The sequence below is a fragment of the Oenanthe melanoleuca genome, chromosome 1A (assembly GCF_029582105.1).
Source record: "Oenanthe melanoleuca isolate GR-GAL-2019-014 chromosome 1A, OMel1.0, whole genome shotgun sequence".
Classification (NCBI taxonomy): Eukaryota; Metazoa; Chordata; class Aves; order Passeriformes; family Muscicapidae; genus Oenanthe; species Oenanthe melanoleuca.
Genome location: NC_079334.1, coordinates 27,946,953 through 27,972,933, shown reverse-complemented (window position 1 = coordinate 27,972,933; position 25,981 = coordinate 27,946,953). Strand labels below are relative to the sequence as shown.

At 41.2% G+C, this 25,981-nt stretch overlaps 1 protein-coding gene across 1 annotated transcript in view; it reads right to left on the bottom strand.

Moving 5' to 3' along the window:
- The window catches only part of TMCC3 (transmembrane and coiled-coil domain family 3), a 132,047-nt gene extending 106,150 nt beyond the window's left edge, over positions 1 to 25,897 (bottom strand). The window contains exon 1 of the mRNA XM_056510155.1: positions 25,798 to 25,897. Coding sequence (XP_056366130.1) covers positions 25,798 to 25,809 — 12 coding nt within the window. The 5' untranslated portion in view covers positions 25,810 to 25,897. The remainder of the gene's footprint in view (positions 1 to 25,797) is intronic.
- Between the last annotated feature and the right edge of the window lie 84 nt (positions 25,898 to 25,981).

The window sequence follows — 25,981 nt, the reverse complement described above, 5'->3', positions numbered from 1 at the left end:
GACATATCTGCCTGTTCAGAACATCCCCTGTGCATGTCTTGGAGCTTATACACATACACAAGTTTAATGGGTTCAGCTTAAAATGGCCAGTTTTAAGAGCTGTATTTTTACCCACATAACCCTGGATTTAAGTGGTTTAAAAGTATACAGTCATATAGCTTTATCTCCAGTGATACAGAAACATTCCTGTAATTGACACTGCCCCTTATAATGGTCAGTCTCTCACAGTGGTCCTCTCCAAGGTACAGGTCGGGCTTTTCTTACTGTTTCCTGAGGTACTTGTATAGTTTACACCAAGAATCTGAGAGCAATTACCATAAGGCAGATAAGGCAAGAGAGCACATTCTCTTATGTATATATTCATGCTTCATAAACCTTAAAAAAGTTGAAAAGTTAAAGTTAACTATTTAAAGGACATGAAATTTAAATCAAACAATCTATGCCTCAGGATACAATTCCAGATGTTTTTTAAGGAAACAGAAGACAAGACAGTAAGACATCAGGAAATGCATCTTAGCACTAATGATTTGTAAGCTCTATTCTTGTAAAACAGAACAATACACTTCAAAAGTAAGGTGCTTGAAAAGTTTCAGAAAAAAAAAGGCTATGGGTGAATTAATTTTTTTAGCTTCAATCATTTAAAATGCAGAACTTAGATAATTTATTTAAGATAATATGATCTGTTCAGACCTTTCCTGATATCTTTTATTTTCTGGTTGTCAGCAAGTAGAAAATGTTACCTTATGTCATACAGTCTACTGCTGAGAGACTTGATGGTGCTATTCATCCCATCCTTTCTTTCCTTCACCTTAATTAGAATTAAAGACTGAAATTGTGTGACTCTCAACACTCAGGAGATATGTAAATTACAAGGGAAAAACAGCTAAGGGCTTGCCTGCATGTGCTGCACACCAGATAAGGCAACACTCTTTCCTTCCCCTCTGCTATCACAGCATTTCCACTGCAGCATGTTTGGCTGCACTAAGATATACAATACCACAAAAGCTATTTATGAACTCTCCTATCAGTGCACACACAGTGGTAACAACACAAGACTGTAGTAACTGGGAACATTTTGATACAACATTTTTATACAGGAAACATTATTCCCTTGATTTCTGTAGGAAAGGGAGGAGCTGCTCCAAAGCTTCAGGCCTGTGGCTAAAGCACTGATGGAAGACCAGAGCTCTGCCTTTGAAGATGAAATGTCATTTTGGATGCTCATTTAAAATTAGGTTTATTCAATTCACTTGCATAACAAAGACAGTAGCTTCTGAAAAGTACTCACCAAAAGGAAGTGAAACTGCTGACACAATGTAAAGAGCTGAAAACAAAGAGATGCAGCTAACACACTTATCTCAGGGACATGGTGCATCTTGATTTTCTTAGATAGCTTCTGCCTAATGCTGTCATGCAAAGGCTTTTCAGAAACCTAAGGACGATTTTCAAAACATCCAGCTCTGGACCCTGATACTGAAAGACACTGAGAGACTTCACGTCACAGAATTCTCTAAAATTTGTTCCTGTATCAGCTTTTGCTGTTTGAGCAACATAATAAGAAGAATAATCACTGCTGTAGCACTTGATGGCCTTGGTAAGTGAAAAAATGATCTATACTTTTCTCCCACCTCTCCAAGACAATTACAAAGTGAAAACAAGCATTTTCTAAATTCCTAAAAAAACAAAAATTTCAAAGTATTCTCAACAAAATCATACGTTATTGTTTAAAACTTTAATTTTAATTAAAATAAAACAAAATAAGGTGATTATAAAATCAATTGTACCTTGGATTTTCAGACCAAAAAATCTGACTAAGGTCTCATTCATATGAAATGTGACAGGGCCACCAAATCTGCTTTATCTCATGGAAGAAAATCTGTTCCACTTTATATCTCTAAAAATTTGATTAACTTAACTTTATGTTTTATTCCATGAAGGAATTATAATAAGGTAAACTGGCAGCAGATAACCAGAGGCAGCACCAACCCTCAGCAACAACTTGAGCTGATGTGCACTCCTGGTGTTATGAGGAAGGATGCTAGTCCACTGCAACATCTCCCTTCCCTTCTCTTTCCTCCAATTTTATGTTTGTATTTGGCCCCTTGTTGTGGACTGATATCGTTGCATATTTTGTAAAACTAGTTCTTATGCTTTTAAATGGAAATAATATTCCATCTGGTATAAAAAAAACATGCTGAGATACATACTGCAACTTTATTTTCTTCCTATATTGTTGTGTTGAATACTGTGCTGTATCTTCAGTGGTTTGAGCTCTTACTTCTAGATCATTTGATATAACAAACCAAATAAACAGTCCCCAGATAAACCTTCTTGAATGGAAGCTATCACCTTTGCTGTTAAAAAATGCTATTTAAGTTGTATATAGAACAAAGAAATAAAATGCTTCAGCTCCTCTCAGACACCATTTGGGAAAGAAATATTGTGTTAAAAGACACACAAGTGCAGTGTTGCCACAGTTGTAGCAACTAGGTTTATTGGAGTATGAGGTGCTAACAAAGAGTAGCAGAGCCTGTCTGGTTTTCGAATTATTTTGTGGTTTTGATGGCAATTTTTATACAGCTGCTTTCAGAGCTTCCTCTTTATTGTTCCCCAAATCACTCTGAGAAAAATACTCTGAGAAATATCGCAACAGGAACAAGCAAGTCCTTTTAAAACCATGCTAAGAACATCACTATGAACCACATCTTTAAATAAACTGTTGTCCTCTTTAGAAGGGAGTTCTGACTGTGATTTATTCTAATGTGAAAGACACCAAATGGTATTTTGACTTGTATTTCATGGGTCTTTCCCAGCCCTCCTCCAAGGACCGTGGTTGTGTTTTCTCCTGCTATGGGGGAAGAGAGACAGTGAAACTACAAGTGCCTTGTGGGTCACAGAGATGACCTGCTGTTCTGTCTGCACTAAATTAGATGACCCACCTGTTTGGGGTACAGGTGAGCTCAGTTCATGGTGCTCCTAGCTGTCAGATCCACCTTGTGAACCAAGCCCAGGAACCGCTTCTTCCCAGACAGTCTGGTCACTGCTGCTGTCCATAGTGAAATTCTTCAGCCAAATGAAAACTGGAGGGGAAGGGACAAATTCTTGACAGCTTTTTGCCCTTTTCCAGCTCTTTACCTTCTGAAGATCTTAAACACTTGATTATCAATGGTAAACAAGGAGACATATCAACCCCTCCACTTCAAGCCAGCTGGCAGGTAACTAGCAGCCTCCAAACAGGCACTGCACCATCACAACAGGAAGTTCTTATGACTTACCAATATTATGACACAATAGGAACTTGATTCAGCAGGATCCTCCTCTTTCCATATCATGCAGAAACATCACAAACTATAGAAAATTAAAATTACTGCCCACTTGCAACTCAAACAATCAAGCCTCTGATGTTGAGCTGGCCCTGCTGTCCTGTAGCACAGGAAAAAATATCTGGCAATATACATCCTGCCAAGTTGTTTATTACTGAATCATATTTCATCCATATGTACCCTAAGCAATCTGTTGCAAGGTGCTAATTTATTTAATAACTTAATGGACTTTGAACAGTTTCCAGAAAAGAATGCTGGACCTCAAGGTTGTGCTGTTGTTTTGTTCAAATGAAGCAACAATAGCTGAAAAACTCTCATGAGTCCTCAGCAGAAGTAGGAAAAAAATAATTCTGCATTGTGGCAGACCTTGAAATCAGATCAAAGAGCAACTGTGAACTGCAAGAGTAGGAGAAAAGAATTATTTACCCTTATGCTCATAAAATGAGATTAGATCTACAGTTTGGAGAGAGCGGTTCAGAAACAATCATAATCAACAAATCTTTCACAAGATGTATACTGTTCACTATAAAATAAATCTTTTAACTGGATGATCTTTGGAGATTTATTCTGTCATACCTTCAGTCCTGTAATTTTGCATCATCAAAATGAAACTGAAATATCCAGCTTTAGCCTTAGCTAAATGTAAACAGACCTTTTCCTATTTCTGCAGGTTGCTTTGCATTAAAATATGCCAAAATATCTTGCAGACTCCATTAAGTGGCGTTCCTTTTTGCAGGAGAGGAAGAGCAAATCATTCTCACAGAACTTCAATGGCCCCCCTGGAGTCACAGAGCCCTCAGGATGCTCTGTGCTCTGCGGTGATTGCAGACCACCAGCCACTCTTTGGGGTATAAAGACAAGACCTGAGGGGTGTGTTTCTTTTGATGAAGCAGACTTGTGGCTAGTGAGACTGCATTCAAAATAAGGTTTGTTCTACCTCCCAAAGGCATACCTGGGAGTCTTCTTGCATCCACACTGGCATCCTCTCACTGCCTCAGGCAGCTGATGTTTCCCCAAGCACCTGCCTCCAGAACATGGGGGTGATGGAGCATGAGAGTGGAGAAGCCCATTGGAAATTAATTTGCCACATGCACTTTGGCACAGGGATGCCCCACGTTGAAGGACCAAGCTGGACAGCTGGGCAGGCACTGGTGGAATGTGGCAGGCATGGTGGGTGCATGGCACTCTGTGCCCAGGGCAGGTGGCAGCAGCACAAACACCCACACAGCTCAACTTTCTCCATAACTGGCTGAACAATGCAGGCTCAGCACGGCTCAGAGCCTGGGGATGGTCTTTAGTAACTGAGATCTGAGTAACAAACACTAAACACTGGAAGAAGCACAGAATTGGGCTCAAAACTCATTGCCTCTTGCTCTTTAAGGAGATGGATCTGAATTCCTTAGTCATACAGCCTTGATATTGGAGGTCTCAACATGGATCTGAAGAGACCACAGCTACAATTGTCATAAATACATAATACAATCCCACTGCTAAATCTAGAGGATTTTCCCATAAAACTTCTGTTTTGTTCTGTGCTACTGGCTACGATTTTGAAAAAGAATAAAACAAATATTTGCTAATCTTTTCAGTTTCACAGGCAAAGCTACATAGTTACAGTTCACTCATGCTCTAGCTCGTCAGAAAAGGGGATGGTTACAATTAATCAGGCTAGTTTCTGGTCTCTTTCTAAAAACACAACACACAGGTTTCTCAGTCTGTGCATCCTTATTGTTGTGTTAAATAAATGTGATTTTGTTATTTTCATAAAGTTTAAGAAAGCATAAATTTACAAGCTCATTGCAATTTCAAATGAAAATCTATAGTCACATCTCTGAATATTGTCATCTGTCCTTAAAAACAGGTCTAGCAAGTGCCTGTAAGCAACATGGTGAGCCCAGGTGAGCTTCACAATTGGAAAGAGCTTGAGGAAGTGAATTTTTCTGAAAGTCAAAATGCACCACCTTCCTGAACTGACTGCAGCTGATACAGGCAAAACTCCCTGCTCCATAAGTTTCCCAGTATTCCAGCTTCATTTCAAAGCCCCCATGTCTTCGAAAACACTTCTGGCCAGCTGAAGGCACTGATGTCTTCTGGCAGTGTACATGCAGGCCTGCACTTTATTTCTCCTTTTAAGCATGTTAAACCTTACACAGATCTACCTGTCTGCCGCTGCAGTGTTCACAGAAAAGTTGATGCAGAGAGCCTGTCTCCTGGAAGTCCACAAGGAACATGCCTGTAAGAACACCAAGAGCCCTTGTCCCTTGTAAGGGCCTAATCTGAAACCACATTAGAGATAGCAGAACAAACTATTCCATTTGACTTCTGTGGGTCTTTGAGTAGCCAAGGTCTTGCTGTAATTATAAATCTACACAGAGTGTACACTCTATCCATCTATACAAAGTCGAAAATTGTATTACAGTGTTACATCACAGACTAACTTTGGTATAAAACAGCATTCCTTAATCTGAGAGGAGTCAATAACTCTCAGAACGAGTAAAGCAGAAGGACTCATATGTTGCCCTTTGCATGGAGATCTTGCTGATGTATCAATTTCCAAATAAATTCATCTAATCATTTAGAGGCAGTGAAGTTAGGATTTAAGGGCAGCTCTAGAGTCCTCTGAAGTCATCAGGTACCTCATGGCTCTCTGGAAGCTTTAGATTCAGAGTGCAATAGCTGTTCAAAACCTAAACCTGAGAAAACTGAATATACAAGATCAAATGGGACAGACCACAACTGCAGATGCAGAGCTTGTGGCAGCTTGGTCTGCTTGTACTCAGTAGGACATGATAGGCTTGGTTTCTACAAGGAGATGGGGCTAATTTGTCCCTTGCAGGGAACCCAGCTCCCAGCAAGATCTCCCTCATAAACAATTATTTTTATTTTTCTCTTGCAGCACATGTTGGAAGGATGCAACAGAGCAGAAGGCTGAAAGCTCAACTATCCAAAGCTCCATCCTAATGCTCTCCTGTTAAGCACAGCAGGGCTTTGAAGAATGACAAAACCAAGTGACGAGCATTCTAGTGGTAGAATTTACAGCAAAGCCCTGAACAACAAACTGCAAGACAATGCATTCTATTACATTTTAGACCCTATGCCAGTGGGTGCACCTCACAGGATGAGCGCCTCACTCAGATTCACGCATTGATCCTGCACCAGGATCCATACAAGCATGAAGTTTGATAACATTAATTACCCATGCCCATTAGCAGAACCTCTTTTCCCCCACAGCTTGTAGCATCCATAATAATTTTCCAGGGGATGCACTAAGAGGTGTAACTGAAACAAAATGCCCTCACGTGAGAAGCATGGATAGCACATCACTCGCTGTGATGTGCTATAGTTTAATCACTTGCATGTTTAATCACTTTGTGTCAATTATTGTACATTTGTGCACCTAGCAAGACATCACATGGTTTTCAGTCTCCTCACCTCCCACAAAGCTGAGAAATTTTCTAATGTAGAGAAATAAACTAACACTCAGATACACATGCAGTGGTGAGATCTTGTATGCAAGTTTAAGCAAACCTCCAAGGCTGGCAATCGGAGATGCTGGAGGCAAATAAAGGTCAGCCCATCTTTATACTTGGCCATGAACACCAACAAGAGGGCTGGAAAACTACTGTGCTGATGCTTTATACCTGAGACCATGTTTTGATGCCAGGAAATGTTAAAAAGAACAAATGTGATAAAAGGCTTCTCTTTCTGATGTAAGAAAAAACACGAAAGGAGAGAAAAGTTAGAAGAAAACCACTAGAAGACCCTGTGGAATGTGGTGCCTTGGCAACAATTTGAGTTTTGCTACAGCTGTAAGCCCTCCTGAACTTAGGAGGTTGTACAGCCACAGGAAGTGTCTCTTCAGCAGCAATCCAAAAAGCACTTTCTTGACTTGTGTTATCCTGAACATTTTCTAAATGTCTTCCTTCATATAAGAAAATCTGGCATTGAAGAATCTGGAAGAATCTTTGAAAAGCTTCTTTCTTTGTCTCTCAAATTCAGCAACATAATGCTAAAGGTAAGAAAAACTTTCTAAAATTAACCTTCTGTCTCCACAAAATATGTTTATAAAAAACAAAAGCCACACTAGTAACTTCTGTCTCAAAAATAATGAAACAAATTTACACCCTTAAAATTATAAGTCAAATAAGACTTCAAAACAAAGCTATAATAATTACTCCATTAATATCCCACTTCTAATGAGAATGTACATATTTTTAGAAGCAAACTTCTTCTAAACCTTAAACCAGTTTCTTTCAAAGAACTGGAGAAATAAAACCATTCTATTCATCTTACAATGCAGTGTGAGAGTGCATAAATGCAAACGTGCTGCTGAGCATGATCAGCACTATACACCTGAGAGTCACAGAGTCCTTTTTAGCTGAGTAAGGTTTCCTGGCTGAGCAGGGAGCTCTGGCATCCAGCCCTTGCAAGCAGGGAGCAGAGAGCTCTGGGATATAGCCCATGCCATCAGCACACCAGCTTGTCACAGCAGGTTTAGATATTTCAGAAGTTTTTTATGACCTACTGTATGTGTCTAAAGCCACCTCAATCTGGACCCTTGAAGACTGGCATTGAAATTAATACCAGAAACTGCTCCAAATGTTGTAGTTACTTTATTTCCCAAATGTATATTATTTTGGTATCTAGTAGTTTGTGTCACACCAATAAACCCATCATGCACTGGAGTGTGAATACACTGTTGAAAGTGTTGATGCTGTTGAAAGATTATATCAAGGGCACAGAGAAAAATTATTAAATTCCATGTCAGTGAGTTCTCTCATTTTTGTATAACACATACAGTCACTGTTTGATTAAAAAAAAAAGCTTGATTACAATGAAAGGGAAATATCAACTAAACAGAAATAATGTCAAGCAGAAGTGTAAATCATAGGCAGGTCTGACAAACAAATACCATGTATTAAAGTTGCTATGGATGCCCTGAGGCAGAGCAGTACAGTTTTTTCAAGTGTTACGAAAATAGACAATTGAAGGTACATGGTAAATTTGTTCCAAAATGTGCTCACCTTCAGCTGGCGTTCAGCATGGCGCTGGCATTGAACCTGTCACCAGCAAAGCTATAACCGTCTGTTCCCAAGGAAAACCTGACCCAAGTTTGCAAGTTCAGCCATTCAGAAGTAAATATTACAGCATTCCTTGAATCATGGAAGGCAGTGATGGGAAGGGTTTCACTCGATCTTCCAAAGCAGCTTGTGTAGCATCACCTGCATTTTTGGACTCTTCTATCAACATATTCTTTCAGTTTTCAGCTTTGTCATCTTACCTGGGCTGTAATTTCCATACTTTTGATTTGATTTAGTTAGCCTAGCTCCCTATGAAAATCAGATTTCCAGGATCAGCCTGTTTATATGTATGTAACAAACTTCTAATGCTGATTTCAGGCCAACCAGACAGATACTGGAGATCTCAAATATGATGAGCTCTCTGTGTATTTTGTAAAACCAGAGTGAAGGATGCCAAGGTTTTGATTTTGTTGGCCAATTAAGTTTAATGAGGCAGCCTGCATGTAGCTGTCAAAATATTTAACAGAACAAAGGCTGTAAGAAAAAATATGGATACTGTATAGAATACATGGTAAAACCAGAAAATAATAGTTTAATTTAGTTTTTAAAAGCCTATGAATGAAAAGGCTCAAGACCATGGGAAACTGAGTTTCCACTGTATTCTCTGTAGCCACAGGACTTGACATACACACCTTTGTGAACAAGAAAAATTTATAGCAACAGCTGTATTTAAGCTAATATTAATTACGTGATTTTCACTACTAAGCTTTATTGTCTTCTATAATAACTAGGATTGCTGCTGGAATCTGAGGGAATTTAACAGCCATGCTGGGTTGGCCATCTCTGCACAATGCTCAGGAAAGATGCTGTATAGTGTCTGTGTGCCTAAAAGAAAGAAGAACTGTCTGTATATGTACAAACCAGACCAAGAGAGAGAGTCAAAACGTAACTAATGGCTCGTGGCTGATTTTAACTCCACTGCAATCAGTGGTGGGCTAGCACTGGGGATGGTGGTGGTGATGGCTGTGATCTGCACTGAGCAGCAGAACAGTAACAGCCTGAATATCAGTCCCAGCTGCTCCCAACACATCCATCCCTGTGCCACTTCTCATTCCAGCTCAAATAGCAATTTCAATAAGAAATGGATTTCTCTGCTTTCAGCAGGGCAGCAAAGAAACCCATATTTCTTTATACCACTTCTGGGACTTCTGCATTGCAGCTATTGGAAGGAACAGCTACTTTTAAACCTAGAATTTAATTAAAGTACCTCCAGGATTTTTTTCCTGTAATTTAGTGATACTTCTCTCACAGGCTAACCAGAATTATTTGCAAACTGTTATGGCTACTGCAGACAAAAGAGGTCACCAAGCGGCAGCAGTAGCTGTAATTAACACAGGAGCATACGTCAATAGGTAATTGACTTCTCAGGGAATTCAGAGCAGCCACACAACCAAGCAGCTCTGACAAGCTTTTGGCATCCAGACAGCAGCTATTCCTGCCACAAGCTGAACAAGAGCAGGAAGAGACTGAGAGGACCAATTTTTTCTGCAAGGATTTTTCTAAGATCATCTTCCTGGGATGCATGGTCACATCAGATCTATGAAACTCATCCTGCTTAGGGATCCTCAATTTAGGTGAGCAACAGTGATGGCTGAATTTCAAAGCTCTTGGCCAGTCAGCAACTATTTACCATGGCATGAATGACAGAACTGCAGGACTAGGTATGATGAACATGGGCTGCAGCTACCAAGATGATAGATGGTGCCATTGGGTTGGAATGCAATACCTCAGAACAAATAGGAGCCTCAGGCAGTCATACAAGGAATCTGGGAGGAATGTGTTTGGAGCACGTTATTTTGCCCGTGAGAGCAATGTGATGGGTAATTGTACAGAGGGAACAGCTCTTCTTTGAGAAGCAAGCTAATAATTGCTTTTCTTTCTCTGTAATTAGTCCTGATAGTGAAAGGTATAGTCTACTACCCCCTGATCAGAAACAGAGAGTGACCATTTAAGAAAGTTAGAGAGACCAGCCAGATGCAGAGTTTTTTCAAGGGTGGAACACTAGACATCCCTATTCTGAAATTAACCATAAGGTGGCAGTGCTTTAAAACATTACCTGAGAAAATTTCCTTGACATTTTCTATGCTCTACAAAACTCCATAGAGTTCCCACTTTTAAGTCATCCCACAGAAACCTCAGTGATACAGTGAGAGTGCACATCATTGGAATATGTATTTTCACACATACTATTTTCTCAGAACTCGCTAAGTTTTGAAACCAAAATGTCTCAGATACTTTTGTTCAAGCACTGCAAGCACTGCAACATCCATTTCAAAATTTATGTTTGTGTGTGTAACAGTCAGACCCAGCCTTCTTTTTATACAACCTCTAGCATTTACGGCCATAAAGATCTTGCTCTTTCTCTGTGCATGGCAACAGCTAACAAAGACACTTTTAACAAGTAATTTTCTAGTTCACATTTAATGTGCAGGACAAGCTGTCAAATAAAAACAGTCTTTGCAAGTGGAGTCACTGGAAGTTCCTAGTGATTATGGCAAAATGAACTACACAGATACCCTATGTTTATCAATTTGCTTTTATGTTAGACCTGGCCACCATTTTAAATGAATGGTGAAAGAGCCACCTATAAAAAGGACATTATATCTGTCTGTGAGAGAATAGTAGGAGAGTGTGATTCTTAACAAACTTCCTGAATGCAATGATAAGGACCCTGCTGAATCTCCAAATCCTATGGGCACAGAGAACCAGCTGCTGGTTTTGTGTCAGGGTACAGTGCCAGTTTTACATAGCACATGAAAAAGAAATGGGTCAGAAAATAAATGCTCACCAACTGCAGAACCTTCTGTTGGGTTGTCATGTAAGAGCCTAACTGATCTGAAAATAACAAGGCCATGAATTCAGGTCCCCCTTGATCTTCTGTATCCAGCCAGTCTCCTGCCCTGCAAAGAACTCCTCGGCTTTGAGGCAGTCCTTTACTACGAACAATGCCAGGTCTTTGTTATTTTTGCAGTCTCCACCACAAAGTATGGCTCATCCGCCTCCAGCTACCACATGCTATGCAGAAGAACACATTAGGGAGAGATGGCAGAACTACCTGAGCTTAGCTTTAGATATTTTCTTTCTTGCAGTTATTTTTGACCTAACTTTACATTCCAGTAGTGCCCTTTCAACCAATGGACCAAAGTGTTCAAAAAGCCAGTAAGGTGATGGGCAGCCCACTGACCTGTTTCTAAGTTAACCACATGGTAGAATAATGAACCAGTGTCAGACTACAGCTGACTTCAGGATGTGCAGTTGACAGTGAGTTGACCCAAGCTGCGTGTTCACAGACAACATCTATTCATTGATACATCTCTTTGGATTAATCTATTCACTCTGCCCATGGAGCAGAAGACACACTCAATACACAGTCTTGCAGAATGCAGAGCAGTTAAGTGAAATACCTGGAGAGACACCACAACTGTCCATGCATATCTACATGTGGATCTTCTCACTTACTATTATCTTACTCACATTTCAATTGGGAGAATAGGCTATTTCATACCAAAAATGCAAACACAGATCCCATACGATTGTAGTGACTCATATGATTTTGAGTTGATCCCTAGTATTCTGGCAAGGTAATGGGAAGCTTATTTCAACTACAGTTGGCTGAAAACCCCCCCATGCATTTAAAAACCAAAAGACAGTGATAGTGGGAGACAAGAGGATGAATGAACTTGTGAATATCAGCATTCGGAGTTATTAAGATTCTACCAGTAAGGTTCATACGATGAGTTTTAGTCTTTTTTTCTCCCTATTTTGATCATTCAAGATAGTCTTTATTTCAAATATCACCATAGGAGCAGTAATTAATTCAAATGAAGTGGGATTTTCTCTAAATGAGCAAGAAAAATATTCCAAAACATTCTGAGCCACAAACCTAAAAAAACCAGAGAAGTATTTTTCTTTGAAACTTTAAAATACAACTTTTAGAGAAAGCAAGACTTTTTTTTTTTTTTTTTTTTTAAGTCTGCAAGTACACTGTGGAAAGATGGCACACTGGCTATTCTTTAAAAAGTAGGCTACCAAATTTTCCTTTTCTGTCCCCAGTCATAGCTAACTGAAGACTACCAGTGGCAGTGAGAAGCTCTTGGACCTACTTGACTTTTACAGATCTTTCTGAGTTAGATACTAACAGCAGTTACCAAACTGGAGCCCAAACATTAAATACTTTTAAATCCTTTGAATTCAATACAGAAGTACTTCAATTATACAAGCTTTGTGTCATCCCAGATGAGGTCATGATTCTTAATGCTCATCGTATTGAATATTCCTGCCATATTTGGAAAGCTTGATTATCAAAATTATCCTTTGTCTTTTGTGTCTCATGGAAAATTGAAGTTTAGATATTTTATGCAAAACAGGTTTTGTACCTCATTAAAGATACCCATCTGTATTTCCATAATGTAATTCCTGAACATAACACAATCTGTGCAGTTTACATGCTCATGGCTTGATAGCATGATTATGGTAACTATAAGGTAAACTGGGCTTTAAGTCAGAAACTTCTAGAAACCCACAAATCCAGTGGTAGGGCTCCAGCTTTGGAAGCAGATTGATTTTCTGTGCTCCAAACAGGCATGCAAAATGGCACCATTTTGTTATGTTATTCAAGCTGTTTAGCTGAACAACATTTTACTCATGTCTAATTTACACTGGGCACTAATCATCAGTTGTTTTTAGCAAGAGGGAAAGTCCAGAAGACAAATCATACACAGCTCAATTGGTTTAAACTAATACTACAAAAATGTGACACGCAGATGCTCATTCTAAGTCTCTTGTAGCAATGCAGGATACTTAAACAGAGTAAGGTCAGCATGAAAGTTCACATACCTCCTTTTCTAGATACTAGTGATGACTACACAGAAGTTCTTAATATGAATTCAATCCCATATGTTTACCCCAAACACAGAAGTACACAACAGTACTTGTGAGGCAATAGACTCGCTATAAGACACACAAGCAAAGTCTGAGGGAAAACCAAACATTTTACTCATTGACCAGCCCATCTTCTTGGGAAGCACCCACAGAGAGCATAGAAGATTCACAGCTGCCAAAGCATCACAGGACTCTTGTTCCTGGGAAGCAGCATGTACCCCTGGCTAACAGAAAATTCTCAAATATATCATTTGTAAAAACTGGGACATCACCTGCTCCCTTGTTTCCAGGAAGACAAGGGATACATTGATCTTATCCTGCACTTTGAGTAATTTTTATCCATCTTTCACACCTAATTATCTGAAGAGCATCTTCGCAATATAAGATAGCTGAAAGAGACCTGCAATGCCATGCAGAGGTGATGGCTCTGAGAGGCCTCTCAGGAAAGAAGTGGAAAAGTGGGGTGCAGTGAAATAGAGGGGGAAGAAAACATCTGATACCTGCCTCAGCCCACTGACTGCAGAGAACATGGAGAAGCAGTGAAAGCCAAAGAAGAGGATCAGAGAGTAAGCCATGAAGGAACTGGGAAGAGCTACACAAACTTCACATAGCAGGAGATGGGGACCAGAGCTAAAGAAGCCAGTCATAGAGCCTGGAGGTAACTCTGAAAGGATGCAGCACTGGTGGACACATCCCAAGAGGACAGCAGTATGACTGAAGGTGGGAGGCAGCGTTTTTGGGAGCACCTCCTTTGGAAGGAAAGCAGAAAGGGAAATGCCCACAGAAATATTTATCATGGAGCTACCTAAGGTACAGGAAAAATGCCTTTTGTAGCTTCTGAAACAATGCTACTGTGAGCAAAATTATCCTGATCAGCCTTTGAACAAACTGAAGTGTCAGGCTGTAGAGTTCAGAGAAGTTGAGTAGAAATGTGCATCAGAATCAGCAGGGATGCAGCTAGTGAGTTTTATACCATTTAAAATGCCTCAGAAGGGTTGTTTCATGGATATTTCAATATGAAGATAATTAATTTGATCAGAAACATAATTATCTGTATCCTAGTTCTTCAGTATACCTAAGTATTTGTCTTAGTATCTTACAAGATACTACTCCACATGAATCTCTAGATTTATGCTATATAAATACATATATAAAAGTCTTGAATCATGTTCACTGAAAGCTGATCAGAAAACGTTATTGCTACCAGTAAAAGAAATATCTTACGGTGTTTGCATTAGTAACCCTGACCATGTTTTCATTTTTACCCTAGCTTTTTATTCATAAAAGAAGATCCTCACCTCCAGAAAGAATGTTATTTTATACAGCTAGAATTAGTTTACAGACTTCACTTGAAAAACTCAATTCATCATCCTGATTTCTACCCTTTAGTGGTCAATGTATTTCCACACATGCACTGTTCTAAACCTTAAATCTGCCTGTGGGAAGGCAATTTCCATAGGGGTGCCTGGTTCAAGTTGAGTTTAGCTCTTTGCAGGATTAAGCCCTATGAAGCAGAAGTAGTTTGCAACACAGCAGAGGTCAGAGTACAGTAATTCTCTACATGAGGCTGCAAATTATATCTCATGTGGCAGGTTGCCAGGGAGCTGCCAAGGAGCAGAGAAAAAATACAGATAGGAGGAGGTGGATGCAGCAAGGGTAGAATTACACTGAAATTGCATTGGCTGAGAAGTGTAACAATAACAAGCAGTAGGAGAGGACAAAGACCAGGACCTACAAGGGACGAGGAAAGGATGCTCCAGCAGAACTAGCAGAAGAGTCCATGAAGGTCCCAGCAATGCTTTCTCCAGTGGCTGAATTTTCACAACACAGCTCAGGCATCCTCAGCCCCAAACCACCCTCCATGAGCTACTCTCTCCTCCCAACTCTTGCCCAAAGACCCAAGGCCCACTCCTCACATGTTCTGAAGGGGCTGTCCCTTTCCTTCTCCTCCATCCTTCTTTTCAAACTGAGTTATGGGGAAGCAGAACTCACATGAGAAAAGTCTGAAATTGCTAAACAAGCTATAAAAAACTCCTTAGTAAGCTCAGTGATGGATATAAAAATTTCACAGCTTTTCCCTGCAGAATCATTCAGCTATTTCAAAGCTGCACTGGTTTCCCAAGCACTAGTTAAGGAACATTTCTTTGTTCAGGAGAGCACTGATGCATGTGCCTACACAAGTGTACGCTTTTACAACACAGCAACTTAGAAAGGCAATTTCTAGTTGTCTTGGATAAGACAGCAATTTAAAATGTTTTTCCCTTGGTTTCTCTGGCAATCTTTGCACAAGAAAATTTTCTCTCTTGCCCTCCCATGCACTGTACTGATAATATATATTTACATCACTTCATGATGGTGTCATGAAGATTCATTAATGCTTATAAACACTCTGAAGATAAGAAGTCCTACAAGCATTAAGTTATATCAAGGCAAGGCCTTTTTAGTGCACATTCAGCCATGTGGTGAGTATCTCTCCTCTTCCACTCCCCTCGTCAGCATCTCTAAAGCTGTTTGCCAAAATCTGATCTGTGGAGCAGCAGGACCACTGCATAGGCCCAGGGCACTGAACCATTCAAGTGAGTAAGGTTAACAGCACTGATGTCAAGCACAGCAAAAATACTGAGAACACACACATACTTTAAAAATTCCTACAGAAGCAGTGCCAAATAAGAAAATTTGTTTACAAAATCAAAACGGACCCCAGAAGCAAGAAACAAGTGAACTGATTGGGGAAAGTATTACTTTTTCTTCATTTGATTCAATGCCATGATTCCCTCTGATTCAGTGATTTGTGTCTTCCATTTCTAAATTGTATTCTGTCTAAATATAGTTACCACAGAGAACAGAAAACCCAGCCTGAACACCTGGGCACTTGTGACAGGCAGGCTATTCTGGAGGTGGTGGATCAGCACACCAGACCCAGCATTCAGAAACCACCTCCACAGTGTTCAGTATTGCTAAGAATAATGACACAAGCACTTGGTTCATCAGGCATCTCCTCTTCCTCTCGCCTGTCCCACCTCACCCATGGAAACCTGGTCCACATACAGTCCCTGGATCTACGGCTGGAAACAGGAGCTCTCTGGGTAACTTCTCAGGTCCATAAAGTCTTTTTTCATTTGTCCTCTCAGTGCCACAGTCTGACAGTGATCCCACATTCTCATCCTAATTCACTGAGGAACCACAACTGCAAAACCAGAGCAGGCAGGGCAGGTTCCAATAAACTTGAGCTCTTGAGGACATAAGAAGTGAGGCACAGCCACCCCCCACCCAAACAGTTGTGGGTTTGTCCCCAAGCATCAGGATCTACTGTGGCTCCACTAGCTGTGCACAAAGGAGGCACAAGCACCCTTTACGAGTGCTAATAACCTGTGTTCTTCTTACAGCAGTGGTCTTATAGAACTGTTTCCTATGCCCAGCTTGTCAAAGCACCAGCTTGCCCTCTTTTGACAGCAGTTCCAAAACTCTATACCCATAACTGAAAGGCTCTAGCGAAAGAATGTCATAGGGGATCGGTAATTCAACATCAAGCAGTGCAAAAGCAGGTCAGGATACATGCTGGCACTGCCCCGAGCCCACCTGGGGTCAGGGTGACTGCAGTGTCAGGGACAAGGTTCAACCTGACAGCTGCCCAGGACTCCTGCAGGTAGCTGCACTCCTCCAGGTCAGCAGCAGGAGCTGCACTTCTGTGCTCTCTGCCCTGCACTGCTGGATAATGAGGCCCAAGCAAAAAAAGGGATTTTAGGCAGCAGGGAGGAATTCCAAAGCTTTTAAAAGCTGGCAAAAAGAATATGGCCACTTGTAAGTCTGAATGCTAGTTTCCCACAGGAGACTTTATATGATTTCTGCAATTCTAGGAAACTTTAATGAAAACATTCTGTCACCACCTGTCAGGAATAAATTTAGGCAAAGAAAACAAGACAATATTGAACTAGAAGGCAGGATCTTGCAAAACATCAGAGCTGATTCATCCTTCCCATTCCTCCCCCCCATCCTACTCCAGGCACCATGCCGAGAATACATTAACTTAACTTGCCTGGGCATTTACATTAGATTACTATCCATTACCAGGGACTTCAGATTCCTTTATTCTTCACCAATGCAATATTTCTGTAAGAGAGTACTGAATAAAAGTAACTTCACCTTTTTCTTCAGTTACTCAATTTCTGTAGTCTGGCAGTAGAGGTGCCAAATACAAAAGTCTTGATTACTCAGTCCCACCTCTAGAACTGGTATGCCAGTATATTAGGATATAAATCTGTTATTTTTGTCTCAACATGCATGAATTACCCGAGTATTATATATGTAGATACACATTCTTGCTTGCTAAATCTGCACTCCTACTTTTTAGAATCCGAAAACAGTAGTTGAAATAAGTCACCTGTCATAGGACTAAGTTAAAAACTACTCTTGGATTAAAAAACCCTCTTGAATCATTCATTAAAAGAATGAATGATAAATAAGTATCAGAAAACTGAGACTTCTATTATCACCCAAGGCTAGGGATATTTTATTCTTCACACTCTCAACTCACTCTACACAGTTTCTGCAATGACAGAACTCAAGATTGCAGCCTAGAAAGCTCCAATAATTGAAAAAACTGAATTTTTTTCATGTAATATAACACTTATCACCCTTCAGAAGGACCTTTTCCCTGGTCCTTTCCCCCATTAATTTAGTCTCATGCTCAGCTGCCCTCCTGTGAAAGTGTTCTGCAAGCCACAAAAACACAGTTTGCCCAGACAAGTAGTTGACCTGGCAGTAGCAAGTGGCACTGAAAGCCTTGACAACCAGCCCTGCTTTCAACATCAGAGAAAGGAAGAAAAAAAATGAAAGATCATTGAGCCCAACCTTTGACTAAACATCTCCATACCAACTTACGTATATCACTAGTGCCACATCCAGCTGTTTGTTGAACACCTCCAGGGATGGTGACTCCACCACTTCCCTGGGCAGTCCATTTCAATATTTGACAACATTTTCAATGAAGAAGTTCTTCATGATACCCAATCCGAACCTCCCCTGGTGCAGCTTGAGGCCCTGCCTTCTTGTCCTGTTACTGGTTGCGTGGGAGAAGAAACTGAGCCCCACCTGGCTACAGCCTCTTTTAGGTTCCCTCTTGAGCCCCCTTTTCTCAGGCCAAACACAGCCACTCCTAACTCGAGTCACTCTCCTGACATTTCACCAGCTCTGTTGCCTTCTCTGGGCACTTCAGCACCTCGGTGTATTCCTTGCAGTGAGGGCCCAGAACTGGACACAGGATTTGAGGTGCGCCCTCACCAATGCTCAGTATGGAGGGACAATCACTGCCCTGGTCCTGTGGCCACACTGTTTGTGAAACAGACTCTAACCCTCAGGAAGATCCAAACAGATTGAATCTAAGTGGTAAAAGAGAGATGGAAAGTACGCTTAAACATAAAAAGCAAGCAAAAGGACAAAAAATCCCCTTTATTTTTGAGCAAGTCAATATTTATCATGCATCCATTCATACTCATTAACTCAAGTAGGCCAATACCAAAGGTTTGCCACCAGGGGATATGTCCTTTTTAAACAGTTAATTGAGTTTTAATTAATTGTGTTACCTGAAAGTACATCTTGACAAAAAGTAAGATAATTGAAATGCATTAAAAATGTGTTTATTCATCTGTCCAGAAATAGAAAAGACAAAGAGAACATATAACAAAACAGTTTTTAGAATACCTAAAAAAAAATGGAAAACTACTAGGAGACTTGCAAATTTGACTACTGCTATGAATAACTGAATAATTGTGTGCTAGCAAATGCCCAAGACGAACAACAATAAAACAAACAAACAAACAAACAAACCACAACAACAACATAACACCCAACCCCAAAAACATAACTAATTTACAAATAAAAAGACAAAAAGTAGAATATCTGACTCAAACTATCAAGCATTAATACAGTATTGCTGCAGGGGAAAAATTATTTCTTTTTCTCTTGGAATATATTTTGATCTCCCTTTGAGAATAGAGAAATTTAAGCCTTTTTTTCTTTTATTTTCTTTTTTTTCTTTTCTTATTTTCCCAAGTAGAGATTACTTTTTCATTGGAATTGTAGTATTTTTCTCAGAAATATATTTTCATGGTTTTGTTTGTTGGAGTTTTTTAAATAAAAACCTAATTTTCTATTTAAAACAGTTTTGATAAGAATAATATGGGCTAGTGAAGCTTTCCTTCTATGATGGTTTCTGGCATTCAAGGTCAGGTTCAACTACATTAAATACAATGGCTTAAGATCAATTGCTCAGAAGCAGGAAAACAGTGACTAAAGAGCCAGTGTCCTGATTTTAAAGGTCCTGAAGCCTCATGAGAACTGTCAAGATATGCCCAGATGTTGTAGCAGGGCAGAAAAGGGGAGCTTTAGCCATTTTTTTCCTTGCAACTGGAGACTATCAAAGGCTTTGGAAGTCTTACTTAGTCTTCAATCAGCTCATCTCTCCTTTTTTTCCCCCATGCCTATTTTTTTTCATATATGTTTCTCAAAGTTAAGATTTAATTGCCTTGTCAGTAGGACAACATTCCAGCTGTGGAGAACATACAGAGGAAAAGATGTTAACTGGGCCTTCTCTGTGTCTTTTGTGCTAGAAAGTGCTTTGTCTCCTCCTCAGAACAAGAGGAAATAGAAATGTCCATCCTAGCATGGCAAGCTTTCAACAAACATGCAACTGAGCTACCCTGCTCTGAATGGCAATCTTGAACAAAAGAAATTAGTTTAATCAAAACTTTCTGGGCTTAGTTCAATGAAGTCAACATGTTTAGGACATCTTAGGCTTCCTCCATTTATTTTCTCACAATTTCAATCTCAAATTATGCACATGTCCTCTGCAACAACATAGACTCATAAAACTTTTCTCAGCTGACATGCTAAATCAAGGTATGACTAACAGGTTCAGTATCTCACAAGCAAGCTCAGCAGAAAACAAAGTTCCCTTCTGTGCTGTTAGATGGTAAGGAACATATTGGTTCATATTAAATTCATGCCTGAATCTTGGCTGGAACAGTGGTCAACAGTGGATGTCTTGGGAAGACTCCCATGACTAGAATAACCATGTAGTGCTTGCTCCTCAGAATACCTCCCAGCTGCTGGAGATCTACAGGTCAAGGGGTTTTTGAGCCAGTAGTGTTCATTTTATCCTCAGGGGCATAGCCTGTGTGAATTTGAATCCATGGAAACCTGTGCTACCCCCAACACCCAGTGGCCAGGAATCTCACAGCTAAATGCAGAGCCCATTCCTCTGCTCTGAACTTGAGGGGCCTGATGGTTTCATTTGATGGCCCCAGTTCTTTTGATGACAGAAAATGAACAATCAGCCACTTTCTAATTCTTCCTCCCTATGTCACTTATGCCTTGCTCTCCTCTCTGCTTATCAACAGAGGAGGCAGATAAAAATACAAGAAAGATGTGCTGAAAGCACAGTCATTTACATGCCATTTTAGAAAGTGAACCCAGTGACTTTGATACATAAACCCCATTTACTTTCCATTATATTTTGATTCCTTATTGCACACCCTTAAAGAAATTTACTCTACAAGCTTAAGAAAATAAATCTTAGGACAGATTTTAAGTAGATGGTAGATATATTTGAGATATCCCATTGACATTTTTTTATATCACAATGCCACTTCCAACTTAAGACATCGAATACTGCAGAAAATTCACCCTATCTTTTAAACATCCGATTTTGCATTGCTGAACAGAATGAAATATCCTTCCATCATCTATTGTCTGCCAGAGCACATCACTGCCCAGCCTGAAATCTCAGCCTCATTGCCTTGGTTCCCTTTATATTCTTGCCACTTTCAAGTCTTCAAGCACTGGAGAATTCTGACCCCATTTTGATCTGGTTCTGCATCATAGACACTATTGGAAGAAATGAATCCTGCTACTAATCAGTTGAATCACAATTAAAAACCACAGCAGAAGCAGTGATGGGAAAGATGAGCTCCTTAAGAAAGAGAAGAGCTTGAGGTAAAGGCGGGAAATCCTCCTGAGTCCTTCAAAACCAATGCTGATCTCCCACCGAAATCCTTATGCACATCATGACATCTTTTAGGCACTTAAACATCTGCAGGCACCTAAACTCACTGCAAATTCACTAAAATCCACCAAGACTCATGACTGTCACAGCATGCCCAGCAGTAGAAGAAATCTCTGACTGTCTGTCCTGCTTCCCCTGTTTGAACTGCCACTCTGCTGTGTTTGGAGCCAGGATTTATTCAGTGCTCCCTCATGCCAGGGTAGCCTGTGTCTTACCCAGTCCCAGTTAAACTGACTGCATGTTAAACTTGGCTAAACCTAATGCTTAAGTAAGTTATCTGTTGTCATGGATTTAACTGCTAACACATTTCATATTCCCTGAGGGTAGTCAAAATAGTAGAGCCTCTAAAATAGCTGAAAAGGAAAATCTCTGTATTATCTCAACACTGAAATTTAGCCTTTGGCTGACAGTACTATATACTATTTGAAAGCAATTTCTGAGCAGATAAATATTACAATAGGGCACGTTTCTTCCCCAGCAGAGCCGTAGTGTCACTCTCTCCCATTAACACAAATTGTCCCAGTTTTTGCCCAAAAAGTTGTAAAGACCAGACAATGACAACTTGGCAAAAATAAAGTTTTCATTCTGCTCAAAAACCTGATGAATAAATTTTATAGCAAGCACTGTTCTGTACCTGTCAGGGTATATTTGTCCCTCCTCACTACCTTATAAACTAAACAGAATATTAATAAGCCAGACTGTTTCCTTTCCCTCCCCATAAGTACTTGCAAGAATAGTTACTGATTATTGAGTATCAGAGCCCAAACCCATCTAAGAGTATTAAATGATACATAATAAAAACAGAAGAAGCACACAATTGCATCTTCATTACAGGCTTTGTTTAGCCCAGCCTGGATTTTTGGTATATTCTGCTCATACTAATTTCTTCTTTTTGCTGCTCCTAAATACTAATTTCTTGTTGATATATTTGATTTTCATTAATTTCCAAGTGTAGGTACATCTTGCCTGAAGAAATAGCACCAGCAGTGTTTGACATGCAAATTTGTTTACCCTAGTGAAAATGAACAAGGTACACAGAGCTGATATTCAAAGAGATAATATAAGCAGACATAAGTGAGAATTTATATCTAATATGTACTTCAGTGATCTGGTGACAGGCTACTGAGACTGACTAAATTAACTCCTAATACGGTCAATTAAGACAGGTAGGTCATCTGGCAAGAGAAACGGAGAGGAACAAATCCAAAGAGACAAGATTGTTGAGGTCTGGAGAACTGGCTTTCCATCTGTTACCTGGAAATGTAGTCTGTCCTCTCTGTTACCACATTCCTGCAATATCTAATAGACAGTTTATCTACAATGCCAGTCTACTGTATTTGAATAACTAGGAAGGAGAAGGTATGCAAAAACAGGAAAACAACCTCAGGGATTTTCCTCCTGCTAATATGCATTAATATTTTCTTACTAATAAGAAATTAAGTGAAAAGAAGAGTATATAGAAGAAAAAGAATCAGATCTTTTGTGTGGAATGCAATCAAGTGGACCAGCCTCAGTTGGCATTACACACCCAGCTGCAGCACCTACATATTACACAACAGGATTCATACAAGCAAGGAAGTACTTGGACATGTCTCTGCTATTCTATGTCATCTCTAACTATTTTGAACAGCTTGAAGAGCAAGAGAAGCAGTGGTGGCCAGGAAGATCTGTACACACAGCTATCACAGTTCTGAAGTCTGAAAAGAGTGTGCATAGACAATGAAAGGGGGAGAATCTGTCTGAAAAGATCAAACTTCTATTAAGCATCTCAAATACAGTGTTAGGATAATTAGTAATCAATTACCTCGCTAGTGCTCCAAGGATTTTAAAGTGCTCCCTTTGTGAAGAACAGATTAGACACAAGTAACTGGAGGAGGCAGAAGGGGTGGCAAGCAGAGGCAGGCACTTGGTAAGAGGTGTTGAGCTAAGCTCCAGGCCCAGCAGAGAATCCTGAAAGCTGCAGGCTAGCAGAGCATTGCTGCTGCCCGTCCTTCCCTGTCCATGGTACTCGCTGTGCCATGCTGCTCAGCCCCGGTGCAAACAGTGCCAGAGTTAATGAGGCACCAAAAAAAAACCCCTCTTTTTCTTATTGCTCCTTTATGAGCACAGATGGCATTGGAAAATATGAACCAAATGGAAAGTGTAGATTTAGCACAAAGTTTTTGACCCATACAAAATCCTGTGCAAGAGCTTGAGCTTTCCAACTCAGTGGCCCAGCTTTTATTTATTTACCTACTTACTTTTGAAGCAATCACTGAAACATAAACTGCATTTAGGGACAGCAAATCAGAGGGGTCTCAAATGTTAGGCTTCCTCTTGCTGGCCATAAAATCCCATGACAGGGGAACAACAGAAAAGCAGAGGTTTCTTTGTGCTTTATGTTCCCTTTCCAACAGATATAAAAGTAAAAAAAGGGGATGTTAAGATGGAAATGGTAGAAAATCCTCTGTAACAACAGAGAATAAAGAGGAGACAAAACAGTCAATGATGAAGTTTCATACGACATCCTAGAGAGCCATAACATGAAATTAATTTTACTGTTGGTTCCCCACAAGACTACTGTTTTTCCGAGACAAGCTAAGGACTATGACATCAGTGAGGAAGATTGCCCAGTGGGATGCCTAAAGTAGAATCAGAGCACTCCTGATTCAAAGTGAGATCTGCAATTTCTTTTTATTTCTTGCTCCATTTGTCTAAAGGGAGATTTCCTTTCTCAGATGGTTTTTTACGTAGCCTTTTTTAGAGCTAAGGTGGTGCCTAAAAATTAGGAATTACAAATATTACCACTTTAAGCTAAAGTTATCTTAGTTTAATGTCTCTCGGCAATGCTCTAGTTGTGTACAGCACAGGAATTTAGTACAGGTGGTCCATAATTCACATGGAAGTCAGTCTGCAATGGGCAGCTCATAAATATGCAGCACGAAACAGGCTACAGCACAAACCAACTCTCAAAGCCCAATTCAGCCCTTGAGCAGCCACAGAATTAGGTATGAAAAAGAAATAAGGCTCAAATACCTCGTCTCCACAATCCCCAAGGTAATTTCACCCTTTAATAAACCTTTCATTTCATATCTTGACCTTCTCTGCATTTCCTCTCCTTGTAGCAAAGGACTATGATGGGCAGTAGAAGATAAAATTCAAATAAATAATTTTTTCCACATTATTCACTATGAGAGGATAGAATTAATCAGCTTTCTCTAACCAGCTTGTCCAAAACATATAACAAACACACAATAATTAACACTAAGTGTAAAATACAGCTATTTAAAAAAGAGATAAGCAATATCAGGCTTAGGGAGTCCAGCTAAGTGGAGGGTTCCTCCCAAAATAAAGAGAAATCATCCTGTTAGTTCTGTATTCTGTGTTTCCTGGGCTCTGCCAAACCAAGCACAACCTTTGCAACCTGGATCTGTGGCTCAGAAGAGCTGAAGAGGATCCCAGGCTCCAATCACCTCATTCACCAGGAAGTGATGGAAGAGATTTCCCATTTCTTTTAATATGAATTTTGAGAGATGTCCTGCTACTCCAGTTGTCTGAGCTACTGCACACTCAGGCTAATGGGTCTAAGAACATAACAAAATTTGGAAAGATCACACAAAATGGGAGTAAGACAGGAACAACAGCAGGACAAGAAGCCTGAGCAGTTACACGATTCATTCTTTTGATAACGTGCCTTCTACACTGGCACTACCCTCTTACAGCCTGTTTCAGGATGCAACCCAAGTCTACATAGAAGGGGAGCTTTCCTTTTTGGAAGGAGTGAGAATTGTGATTGGAGCTGGATATCAGGGAAAGGATCCCTACTGACTTTAATAGCCTTTGGTAGCAGTTCCAAGGTGGGGTCTGCTTGGGTACCACGCTCTCCTCGGCTAAGAGATTGTGGTTATTTGGTTATTTTTCTACACCTTTTAGCAGTGCCTTCGGCAGTCATGAGAGCCTTGCGCTCGCCCGCACACAGCACCACCAGCACCGCTGCCTAGCGAGGATGGAGAGCTGTTCCCTTCGCCCAAGTCTGTCGGTGTCCGAGATCTCGCAGCCGCCGTGCAGGGAACAATAGCGACGGGAAGCCCCGGCCGCCCGCCCCGCCGCCGCTCCCGCCCGCAGCTCCGGGCTCCTCCGGGCGCTCCGCACCGGCGTTCGCAGCCAGCGGCGGCGGCCTGCGGGAAGACCTCACGCCCCGGCTCTCCGCCGCCGCCGGCATCCATGGCAACTCCGGTCGGAGCGCGGCCCGCCCGGGGAGGCAAAGTTTGCGCGCACCTGGGACCGCGCCCCTCAGAGCCCGCCCGGCTCCGCGCCCCGCCCGCCCCCTCAGAGCTGCCCCGCGCAGGGCGCCACCTGGCGGGGCCCCTCCGGGCCCGCCGCTCTCCGCTCCCGTCCCCGCCCGGCTCGGCGCCCGCAGCCGGACGGGGCCCCGCGCTCACCGCGCCCCCCCGGCCAGCGCGGCGCTTACCTTGCGCAGCATGCTGGGCGGGCAGCGCCGGGGGCTCCCCGCCGCGGCGCCGCGCTCTCCCGCCCCTCACGGCGCGGCGGCCCCTCCGCGCGCGCCGCCCGCCTGCCCGCACTGAGCGGCGGCGCAACGGCAGCGCCCGCACGAGGCAGCGCGGCCGCGGGGGGGCCGGGGCCGGGCCCACCCA